This window comes from Punica granatum, chromosome 7 (genome assembly GCF_007655135.1).
Source record: "Punica granatum isolate Tunisia-2019 chromosome 7, ASM765513v2, whole genome shotgun sequence".
Taxonomy (NCBI): Eukaryota; Viridiplantae; Streptophyta; class Magnoliopsida; order Myrtales; family Lythraceae; genus Punica; species Punica granatum.
In genome coordinates this window covers 10,037,601-10,049,965 of record NC_045133.1, presented here as the reverse complement: position 1 = coordinate 10,049,965, position 12,365 = coordinate 10,037,601, and the positions used below count along the sequence as shown (strand labels likewise).

The window sequence follows — 12,365 nt, the reverse complement described above, 5'->3', positions numbered from 1 at the left end:
AGTCACATTCGAGTTTTCATCGAGTCGAGTTCACACAATTTGCAAATCATCTCATCTCACTTACACCCCTAATCCATCCCGCCCACTATTCTTCCCCAATCTAGTCTACCAAACATTTTATTTTACTCCAAATACTAGCAAAGTAGACATGCTATGCATGGTTTTATTTTAATTTTTCCTACTTATAATATTTTCAAGCAATATTTTGATTTCATAATTTTGATGTATATATAATTATATCTTTTTTATTATGATTTGAGCTTTTATTAATATGGATGGATTGTACTTATAGTAAAAGTACTTAAAAACGGCACCTAAATAAAAATTTCAGTCCATTGTTACAATTTTTGCTTCAACTATATAGTAGTAATTTTGTAAGTGGAGTGATTCATTCAATTAACTTATTCACTGTCCCATAGAATGCTTTATGCAGTATATATGAATTGAAAATATTGTTTTGTTTCTTATCCAAAAGAAAAAAAAATGACATAATAGCACTTTAATGTTAAATCTTAATCAGGGACGAACCCAAGATTTTGGTCGAGGGGGACAAAAGAGAAAGTAACTTTGCCGAGTTATGGGAGACGAATATAAGTAACTTCACTCAAAATAGAAGAAAAACTTATATAAAGTCAAAATTTTAGAGGAATGATGACTATCACCCCTAACTCCCCTCGATCCATCCTTGATTCTAATGCTTCATACTCATTTTTTTTTCTTTTTATAATGAGAGTATACTCTCCATTAACCCATGAACAACCCATAAGCCTGTGAATTTATGTCAGTTCATGCGCAAACACATGTGTAAGTGGTCTCACCAAGGATTACGCTTGTAAGGGGATATTCAAACCAACAAGATCGTGAACTGCTTACAAAGTGTACGCACGTTCTATCCATTTGCGCTAACTCTTGGAGTTACTTCCTATTAATTTCATTCCTATATATAGGACGTTAACAATAACTATTGTAACTTCTAGGTATTATATTTTACATGTGCAGAGTAAAATTCAACAGAATATTTTTCTACACTATTAAGACAATACGTATATATGTATATTATCCTTATTAATGCACGTCATTTATTCTCCGAATTTATGAAAAAATGTATAATTCTTTTTAGTTATATATATTGATATTGATTGTGATGTTGATATTGATATTGATATTGATAAGATTAGAATTTAAAATACGAATAAAATTAAAATTCCATCTTTTACTACAATTTTCCTTCTCACCGTGCACAACTACTTTTAACCTAACAGCCTCATTTCTCAGGACCACTTTCACTACTGTATAGCAAAATATGTATCCTCAGTTTTGATTTTAATGAAGTTCTTAAGTGTTAGGTTCCTTGAAATTTTCCTAGACTAGTAATCTTTCTATATCCTTGATGTTACTGTATTCTCTCCTCGGATTAATAAAATTTCTTCTTTCCAAATGGTAGGTTGTCTTCGGTACCTCACTCTTACTTGATGTGATATCGCTTAAGCAACGAACCAGATGGGTGTGTCAATTATGCACTCGACAATATGGTCCATTATGCAGCTGTAAAGTGCATCTTACATTGTGCACAACTAATCATGGTCTTCTTGTTGAAATATGCTCCTTCTCTGAACTCCATGATTGTTTCCAATGTCGATTGGGTGACTGATCCCGATGACTACCATTTGTTGTATCTCCAGGGGCTCGAAGCAGCAGCAAACAGCTTAGCGCTGATCTAAATCCCAAAAGCTTGGGCAACACACAGCTGAAGTAATTTGGATCACTTGTTAGGACACCTCTGTCACACTCAAAACTTATCCTGGGGATCATCTATTTGACAGCTAACTAGGTGTTCCATGCATGCACAGGCATATAGAGATTGATTACCATTTTGATATTGAATGGGTATTCAAGAAGCGACTAATTCGCCTATCTTGTATTGGCACTAGGTTACGACTTACAGATATATTACAGGTGCCTTCTATCAGCAGCACACCTTGCTGCGATACAATTCGAGCTCAATGTGCAATAGACCTTTCCATTGCACTCACAGGTTTTAATAGGGCCCCTGTAAATAGTTAGGACTGCATATATTCAGTTAAAATAGAATATGTTCAATTAAGTAAATCCATGCATTACACTGGCCGCTGAACTATTGCATGATTAAAGTTGCACGAGGATTTATGGGGAGAGAACTCACATCGCCGGCTTATTTTGCTATACGACAATATCTTTCTGTAGCGTAAACATGGCAAACCATTTCTCTTAACTTACAGTAACATAATAAGCCATTAAGATATAAATCCATAAGGAGATAGACCGTTGAAACTTATCAATCAGGAGCTGCATCCTGTACAATGCTATGCTCGGGCTCTTCCATCTTGACACATTGTTTCTATTCAAGCTATTCTATGTGGAAAGAAAAAATTCTATGATCGTTACACAAACAGCTAGTCCGGACAGAGCAAATGATACTGTCACAAACCTTGTCCATCCACTTCACATCATATGGAAAGCCAAAACAACTGGACTTATCCATCTGCAAGTAAATATCGAACTGATCCGATATTTAACAATGAAAATCTTGCAATTTGCAGGCAGCTATAGAGTTCAGGATCCATGAATTGCTTACTACTTTGGCCACCGTCTGAGCTGCAAGTGCCTCGGCATCTGATTTTCTTTGCCTTGCAACCGTATCCTTGTTCACATCGAGCTTGTCGGAGGTCTCGAGGTTGTAGACAATGAAGATTGATGACTTAGGTTTTTCATCATCTCTGGAAACGGGCTTTCTATGCAATAAATTTCCTCCACCAGCAACCACTAGATCCTGGAGGTAACCTCTGTAGGAAGGTTCAAATTCCCCTGTGAAGTAGAACTTCAGCCCCTCGAAAAGCTTCGGTTGCTGCCAATGAACAGAAATCGTTAAACCAAAATAAAGAAAGTCATGGTTGTATAAGTTCATTCACAATGTTTCCTAGAAATGCTCCCACTCGATTAATGCCATTGGTGCGATTGAACCAGCTGGTTTATATTCCCAAATCCAACAAGGCCATCTCTTAATTTGAAGCAGCCCCCTTTTCTTTGTATATATAAATCCAGTTGAAGTCAGATATCAAACTCATGAATCCATAACTCAGCTGATTCAATTACCATCTACATACTAAAAATTCCCACTTCTACATGAAAAATGGAAATAAAGGGAAATGAAATTGCCAATGGCAATTTCTTCCATATTGATTTCATTATTTCATTCCACATGGCTTAAGAGATTTGATTTGTGTAATTTCATGTTAAAAAGTAACTCCATGGAATCAAAAGAGATTATAGTGCAGTGGCGCACGCCCTTGTCTCTTGACCAAGAGGTCACAAGTTCAATACCTAGTAAGACGACCCGTGCCCCTTTATTAGTTATTTAGAATTTATCTTTCATTGTTCTAGGCCTTGGGCCTCCTTTGTATCGGAGGGGTAAAAAAAAGAAAGTAACTCCATGGAAGATGTCTGATGAGATTTATTGTAATATGATATTAGCCGAAAGTTCGGAGATTTACCATGTTGAGAACACGTAATCTTCCTAGTCGAGGACCATCTCTCATGCCATGAACATCAACTGTGATCTCATATTTCTGCTCATCAACATGGCCCATTGCTTCTATACAAGCTTTAATCCCTACAAGCCACCAGACAAGAGAGCTTATTGCACCGTAAATATATTCAATTGTTTTTTCTTTTTTTTCTTTTTTTTTCCGTTAGCATGGATAAAAGATGCATCACTATACTTACAATCAACAGATAATATCCACTTTCCCTCTAAGATTCCCATCAGAACTTTGAGGGTTCTTCTGCAAGCTCCATTTTCGTCTGTCGATGCAATAACATGCGTGACCTTTGAATCCCATTTTTTCCGCACTGTTACTCTAGATGATCTCTCAAACTTAGAAACCATTTCCTGCATTACAAGCAATTCAAATTCATTGTTTCTAAAGTCTATAATCGAGAAATCAACAGCAGACAGAATATTTGGCTTCTTTTACCCTCTCAGCAGCTGTTAGAGTTGAACAGCAAAGCACCATTCTGTCACGTGGTCCATTATGATTCCACTTGAAGCTCCTAGCATCATTCCTCCTGAGGACTTGATCATGGGATTTTTGTGGCCTCCTGCAAATGGTAAAATGGATCATTTCAATAAATTCATTAGACGGGCAAGTTATGAAACTCTTGACTTTTATGAAATTCAATGCATTTGTCGACATACTCTTTCGGGATAGAACTCTTCCTCGTTTCCTCACAAGCAGCTTCAATAGGTAATTTAGAGGAAACATGAAGAGGGCATAACATCACAAAGTTTACCTGTTTAAACCAGAAATAGGGAGATGAGTCTGTATACAGTGTGATGTATTAAACGAGAAGCCACGTTTAATCAGCATCAAAACTTACATCGTCCCATCGACATTGGGGAATCAGCTTTGCGCAAGTGACATGAAAGCTCTTGCGACAGCTCTTCTCAAAGCACCCGAGGGCTGCCCCTTTGATACCACAGCAACTGCACTTAATCCTCCTGCTTCTGGCCAACTCTGCTTCGAGATTAATGGCCTTCTCATCTTCAAAATAAATATTTGGTGCCCTGCACAATAGCTCAATTATATCAGAGATTCAAGTCTTATGACTTCTTTTGGAATTGATGATGTATAAACTAATATCATATTAGGCCTTTAACTATTCAATGCGGCCCTTGACGAATATGATAATTCGTGAGAACCAACTGAAAATCTATTCAAGAACGTATAAAGAAGAAAAGAAAAGAAACGAAAAGATAGCTTCATGATAAGACAAAGAACTCAAAGCATTTTCCAGTTGCCATAAGGCACTTCCCTACACTCCACAAAACAGTCAAAGAGGAAAGTATGACAATTTGTTCTATAAATCTATCATGTGAATTCCTCATTTTAAGAAAGTCCTTACCATTCAACACAGTTCTTATGTGAATGTATGACCCTGAATCCATCACTGTCATCCACTGAGACGGGTCTACCATCACGATAGTGGACCATCTCTCCTGATGCCTATAGGTTTATGGCCAACAAAAGCCAGTCGTCAGTTTTTGAATTAAAAAGATGTCTTGATAAAACATAAAAGGAGAACAGCGGGTAATCATTCAATACAGAAGCTGAGCAAAGCAACTACCTCTGAGCACTCTGAAGAATGACAGAAAGCACATCGAGTTTCCCGAGTAATGGTATCACATTTCCGCAAAACCAACTCCGCATCCGAGACAACATGAGAGGAGCATGTCGTGTTCTTTTTAGAATTCGATTCTTGATTGCAATTTGGACCAGCTTCTGATTTCTTTCTTCTAGCATTGTTGCGTTCACTCTTCGCCAAAGTAGAAGCAACCTTTCTTTTCTTTAATAGGGTACAGGAATCTTTCTCAACTGGAGTATTTACCTCACATATTTTCTTTGAGTTGGTATTCTCAGCAGAATCTGAAGCATCAAACGAATCGGCAATATACCTTCTAGCACATCCATCTGAAATATCAGCAGAAAGATTTTCATATGTTGTCTCAGTTAAGACGGCTGAAGAGAGCTGTGTCTTCCTCCTGCTAGACATTTTTCTTGCAGTGTATGTTCTCGCTTGCTGACAACCTTCAGCTGCTTTATTTTGAGTAGTATCACTCTTAAGAGAGTTTTGCTGAGCTTTTGTCCGCGCCGGTCGGCTTCTCTTCTTGGGCTTATTGACATCTTCATTTGAAATTGAATTCTTTCGGGCTAATTCTAAATCCTTCTCATTGTTGTCCGAACCCTGCATACATATGTAAGTGTCATTACGTGAAACTATTATAATGTTGTTACTTTCTAAGTACTGCAGTCGTAAATGTTAAAGAGGAAACCTGAAGTCTTAAGGGACTTGAACACAATTCAGGAGAACAAGGCCTCTGCGTCCATTCAAACATCTCGCTGTCAAAAAATTCTGTTGCTGGAGGAACCCCATCAACTTCCTTCTGTATGATATCAGAAGTAAACTGTAAGCTGTCCGGGAAAATCATTATTGACATAGCTAAGCTATTATTGACTATGAAAAGCAAGCATAAGTGATGAAGAAACTAGAGGAGAGTTCATAATAGCAATTGTAAAAGTCGGGCAATTCGGCAAATGTGAAACAAGAAATAAAGCAGCATAAAGAGTGGAAGCTTAAAGTCCACCATAATTCATGCGAAATACCAAGTGGCCTGTGAAACAAGTACTCACATTTAAGGGAGAAGGCATCTCATCATCTGAATCCTTAATATCACTGAAAGTTGGAAGGTTGAGTGGGGTGCCGGTGGATTGATCTCCATCTGAAAGCTGAGTGGACTTCTCTGCATCTTCTTCTCTCAGCCAGAAAAAGGGCATAAGGACTGGTTCACCATTTTCATTAAGCGGAGGCTTCTTTGCAGATTCAGCTGGAATGTTCTTACGCCTGTCGCTGTTGATCTCTCCTAAATCATTGTCAGGATTTGCCGCACGTGTTGGCGTCTCCTTTGGAGGATGTCGTGGCACCTGAACCCTCTTCTTGGTTGGACATGAAGGTTTGACCCGAAGAGGAGAGGAATTCTCGACGTTGGAATTGTTGGTCTTCCTTGGCCGTTTTCCTCTTGAGGATCTTTTGTTTATCTCTGTACCCTCAGCAGATACTCCCTCAGGCTTCTTTCCACCCTCTGTGCACCAAGAAGTGGTAAAATATGAACTATAACTTATCTTACACCAAGAAAAGCAATATTTCCTGTATCACATATGGGTATAGCACAGAACAGATACACAACTAAAAGTTCCAAAGTTTCGAAGTAAAATCAATCGGATTACTAACTCAGATGGAAACTGAGAACAAGAAAGGATAAGACCACAACTATATAAGAGGGAAAGCTGGTTTCTTCTAATCAAGAAACACTTGGAAAAGGTGTAAAGCATGCACAGATGTACTTCAGACAAAAAATGCCATCTTTGTCTTGTCCAATGACAAGTCGGGTAAACTCTGCTCGGAAAGAAGCATCACCTGATAACTTAGCACGGTGCGCAGTCTGAGTGACGAACATATTGGCTCCCGAAGCGACTTCCATGTTCTTGTATATACTCACCAAGTTATCCATATGCGGAGCAGGGCGAACCTCTGGTGTAATCACACCAAATCAATCAGACATGCATGAATAATGCTCTAGTAGTTGCTCGAGTTTCAAATTTCTAAGCTGTACCTCGTCGGCGAAATGGAACCTTACAGACAGGACAGCCAGAGCCCGATTTCATCGTAGTCATTATGCACAAACTGCAAACGAGGCGAAAAGGCAAGTGCATATATTATATCTAACCCCACAATGAATACAAAACCCGAGAAGAGAAAAACAGAACGAGGAGGGAGCTTCTTACTTGCAGAAGATATGATTGCAGGCGAGTGAAACCGAGGAGTTCAGCAGGCTCAAGCTGTATGCAAGGATGGGGAAGAACAAATTGATTCAGGGATTGCATAGAGATTTGTCGAAAGGGATACCAGAATCACGAATCATTGGAGGGAAAGCAGCGATGAGGGATTGGTATTTACCAGATAGGACACTTGAGCTCTCTGCCCATCCTCTCCAGGTGAATCGGATCGGCAGCCATTCTTTTCACCGCACTTCGTCGGGATCTTCGGTTGGATGGAGACTGAACCGATTCGAAGAGGGATGTTGTTTGTGGCGCGGCGCTGGAGGTGGGCGGAATTTGACTGGGAAATGGAATGGATTGTCGGGGAAGATTGATTGGGATTTTGAAAAAACATTTGCCGCCAAGAATTCAATACGCCGCCTCAATTTTGACAGTGGCGGGTTTTTTTTGTTTTTTTTGAGTAAATATGCAATTTGGCCCCTGACTTGAGTGTGTTATGTCAATCAGATGTTTGACTTATTTTTGCATCAATTTGGTCCTTGAGTTTGTCAATTTGCATCAATTTGATCTCATACTTTTCTAATTTACATCAAATAGATCATTTTTACATCAATTACATCATCAGCTTAAGGAAATTATATCAATTTCATCCTCCACTAAATAAGTTGAGTTTTTTGTGACGCAAAATATATCAAGTGGGTCCTTTGTGGTACATCAATTAGATCTTTCTGTCAAAATTAATCTGACGATATTAATTAAGGAACATGTTACATCGTTTAAATCCATGTTTTTTTCATTTCTTTTATTATCCTTTTTCCTTTCTATAACAAAAAATTCAAAAAAAAAAACAGTGGGAGAGCCCTAGTGGGGGCTCCCCCGCTGACGATCTCCCCCCGGGGGGGGGAGTCGAAGCTCTCCTTATGTTTGTTCTATTTTTCTTCTATTGCAAGAAAGTGAGAGAATAGAGGGCGGGCTCTGGAAGGGGCTCCTTTCATTTTTTCTTTTTTTAAAGACGACGAAACGACGTCGTTTTGGGCGATGGATTCAAAACAACGTCGTTTCAACCTTCTTTAAAATGACAAAACAACATCATTTTTGGTCCATTCCTCAAAATGGCGCCTTTTTGTTGTCTTTCCAAAAAAAAAAAATTTTGAGGGGAGCTCCCGAGGGCTTCCTCGTCGGCGACCTCCTCTGCAGGCGAGGTCGTCAATGAGGACCTTGAAACAAGGGAGAGCTCCAATGGGGGCTCCCCCAATGTTTTTCATTTCTATTAAATTTTATCTGTTAGAAAGGGATAAAGGAAAAAAAATTAAAAGATCTAAACGAAGTAACATGCTCATCAATTAACGTTGTAGTTAACACTGTAATGACCGAAGGACCTAATTAATGTACCAAAAGAAACTCTTTATGTATTTTGCGTAATAAAGGACCTAATTGATGTAGTAATAATTTAATTGATGCAATTTCTTTTAGTGGAGGATGTAATTGATGTACAATGATCAAATTGATGCAAATTGACAAATTCAAGGATCAAACTGATGTAAAAAATAAGTTATTGACCCAATTGACGTAACCAGAAAAAGTCAGGGACCAAATTGCATATTTATTCTTTTTTTGGCTTTCAAGAATCTTGATGTTGTCCATTAGGCCTTGACACGTGTCACCGAATCTCCACCACACTGCGACGATGGCCTGCTGTGTGTTGGTGCATGAATTACCTTGTGAATTTTTTTAGTGGGAAATTTACGTTGTGAATTTTCATACTCTTGTTTTCTTCCATGGTGTGTTTGGTTTTAGATTTAAGTAGAGTTTAGTTTTAATTTTAATTGGGTTGTAATGATTGTGTTGTTGAATTATGAGAAAATGTATGAAAAAGTAATGAATAGTTGAGACAAAGTAATGATTATGCTGTTAAATTGTGGAAAAAGTAATGGATAGTTGAGAAATTTTAATATTAAAAATTGAATTAAATGGTTAAAAAATTGAAGAAAAAATGAAAAATAATAATTGTATTGTTGATTTTTATTGTGTAGTAAGTAGAGTTAAAGTTAGAGTTAAAATTTTAAAAATATGATTGCAAAATCAAACGTAGCGATGTTTTTCTTTTAGGGATAAGTCTTGATTTATTCATTGACAGTGGAGAATGATCGTCCGACCAGAGAAGTTCTGACAATCAAAACTTCAAACTCTCTTAGCTTGTCTTTCACCAAAATCACAACCAAAAGCTGCTACTCTTATTAACTAAAGAATTCTATCCAGTGTTATCAGAACCGGACCGGACATCGAACCGGCCGAGGTATGAGTTCATGGGTATATGGGTTCAACCGGGAGTTCAATGGGTCGGACCGCCTGTTTAATTATAAAATAAATAAATACTTATTATTTTAAGATAATAATATAAAAAAAAGTTAAAAAAAAGTAATAAACACCGATCATAGGAATCTTCTAGACTCTGTTGATTGACTGCTCCCCCATTCCCTTCCCTTCGTGTCTCTTCTCTGCTCATCGAAAGCAGTGGGAAGCTAGCTGATAGCTCAACCTGTGTGTCTAGGGTTCTTGGTGATGGCAACGTGGTGATTCGATGGCGACGAGGCTTTTGGATTTCCCGTCGCTGGTTCTGTGGCGGGGGCGCGAGTTGGAGTGCGGGAAAGGAGGGAGGAAGGGCGAGAGGTTTGCCCGAGTCAGGGGGAGTCGGGGTTGGATCTAGTGCTGTTGCTCGAGCGTCGCATTCCAATTGTTCTCTCCCTTCCTCAGTGTGCTCTCACCTCCAAATTGCTTGTTGAAACGCCTCATCCAATCATCTCAACCTTGATGCTAGCCGATTGTCGAATCCCACGCCAAGAAGAGCGCCTATTCTCTCTTCCTCTGCTTAGCTCATGGTCTTCCATTCCTTTTACTGAATATTGTCCATTTAGTTGTGGCTATTCCGCCTCCAAACTGCTTGTTGAAATGCTTGCTCCAATCATCTCGCTCTCCACGGCCGCCTGGATGTTGAATCTCATGCCAAACCGGTTGGATTCACCTCCAATCTATCGCATTGCTTCTGGAATGATGAACTAAGTCTGAGTGTGAGAAGAGCGAAGATGAAGAATAGAAGGAAGAAGACTAGGTTTTCACTTTTCGATTCAATTTTGCGATTTCCTGCATTTCGGGCTGGGGAGCCGGATCTGATTTCTTTTAAAATTTATGAACCCATGAACCGGTCGGTTTGAATGGGTTCGATGGGTTTATTTAAAACCCGACCGATTTTTTGGGTTCACTGGGTTTTTTTATGCATTTCCAGTTTTTAAGAGAATCAGATCGGATATAGGTCCGGTTTCCAGTCAGACCGGTCGAACCGACCGGTCCGGTCCGGTTCTGATAACACTGACTCTATCCCTCTTTTTCTGATATATATATATATATATATATATATATATAAAAGTAAAATCTATTTATTTCTCCTTCTTCTGCCATCCATTAAATCTTTCCCTTTCTCCTTTTTTGTTTATCTTTTTTACCAAATCCGAAACTAATACTCCATATAAGGATGGCAATGGTGTTGGTATAAAATCATATTCGCAGATAGCCGCACTATTTTTTGCACTACATAACCACACCAAAATAGTTATGGTGCCGATTTAATTTCAAGAACCGTGACAGTGCAGTGCGGATATAGTTTTGATGAAAAAACCACAGATAAAAACCGCACCGCAGTCTTTCGGTGCGTTTGGTTTCAGAGTTAAAGTAATTTTAATTTTGATTTTGATTTTGATTGTGAAAAATAACAAATAAGATGGGAATATAAATTTGATTTGAGAAACGTGTGTTTTTGTTGTGTAGTGTGTTGAGTTAAAGTTAAAATTAAAATTTTTGACTTGGGAAATGTGCGCTTTTATTGTGTAGTATGTTGAGTTAAAGTTAAAGTTAAAGTTAAAGTTTTTTAACTTACAATCCAAACAAAGCCTTTGTGTTTCTATACATATAGATTAGACTAATATTTCAACCCATTTTTCAAGCCCAATCTCAGTCTCACTTGATTTTGTAATCAATTTAATAAAAGCTAATAAAATGATAGAGATAAAATACTAATTTATGAATAATTTTCATTCAGTAAATTTTTATATTGTTTATTTCTTTAATTGCTATGTTTTTCTTGATTTTTATTTAATTTAATTTTGTGGTGTAGTGCGATGCGAATAACCGTGATTTTTTGGTGATGCAAATATGGTTTTCAATATTCAAAACCGCTGTGGAAGTGGTACAAATACGATGCTCAATTTTAGATCGCAGCGCGGTTGCGGTTCTCGAGATATCCACACCATAACCGAATCGTTGCCATCCCTAACTTCATCCTCTTGTTTTATTGTCTCACAAAGCCACAATGGAAGCCATAACCTGATGCCATTAGAGCAAGTCCAATGGGTGACACTCATGGGTGCCAAGTTGGATACACATGTGGCCACATTGACACCACGTCAAAAATGTAAGACACTAGCACTCACAAGAAAAAAAAAATCACTTCAACTCTTTTTTTTTTCCTCCTCCTTTCTCTCTTTTTAGATATTTTTTAAATAAAAATTAATGCAGGCAGACCGCGTGAATCTCAGCAAATCACGACTCCAAATAACCCAGCACTCCCCTTAGAGTGCAAGGGGAGTGTTGGGCAGGACATGCTCTTAAGAGGCCTCTCCTTGGCTCTCTTTTTCTCTTGCACACACTCTCTCTCTTCTTTTATTCTTCTTTTCGTTCGGGAATGCAAGCTCCACATGGCCTCACCTCCCCAACATCCACCTCCAAATACGACCTTGAGGTCCACTGGACCTCCACTTGCACCTAAGCTCCACGACCTTGACCTCGAGCCTACTCCTCCAATTCTGAGACCGTGTCCTCGGGGCACCTCTTCCCAGCTGCAAGGGCCCAAATCCAAGACTCTCGTCCTCGATCACCTCCTCATCTAGAGCCGAGCCTCCACCTCCAAATCTTGGTTATTCTTTTTTTTTTTGTTCATAT

The 12,365-nt window shown here is 38.6% G+C and overlaps 1 protein-coding gene across 1 annotated transcript; it reads right to left on the bottom strand.

The window, feature by feature from the left end:
- Positions 1–2,220: 2,220 nt before the first annotated feature.
- Positions 2,221–7,763, bottom strand: LOC116212972 (protein BREAST CANCER SUSCEPTIBILITY 1 homolog). The gene is made up of 14 exons (XM_031547752.1): positions 7,552–7,763; positions 7,380–7,433; positions 7,208–7,278; positions 7,012–7,125; positions 6,228–6,676; positions 5,870–5,980; positions 5,164–5,781; positions 4,942–5,042; positions 4,417–4,603; positions 4,235–4,329; positions 4,014–4,137; positions 3,763–3,928; positions 3,531–3,649; positions 2,221–2,884 (listed from the first exon to the last, which is right to left on the bottom strand). The coding sequence occupies exons 1-14, from the start codon at positions 7,608–7,610 to the stop codon at positions 2,552–2,554; spliced, it is 2,601 nt and encodes an 866-aa protein (XP_031403612.1). The 5' UTR covers positions 7,611–7,763; the 3' UTR covers positions 2,221–2,551.
- Between the last annotated feature and the right edge of the window lie 4,602 nt (positions 7,764–12,365).

Bases quoted from the DNA above. Each gene is read 5' to 3' on its own strand.
- LOC116212972 (XM_031547752.1), bottom strand. From the start codon at position 7,610: ATGGCTGCCGATCCGATTCACCTGGAGAGGATGGGCAGAGAGCTCAAG. The intron at 5,782-5,869 runs GTTTCCTCTTTA...ATATGTATGCAG, and splicing joins CAAGTCCCTTAAGACTTCAG to GGTTCGGACAACAATGAGAA. The intron at 4,138-4,234 runs GTATGTCGACAA...TACCATTTGCAG, and splicing joins AAGAGTTCTATCCCGAAAGA to GAGGCCACAAAAATCCCATG.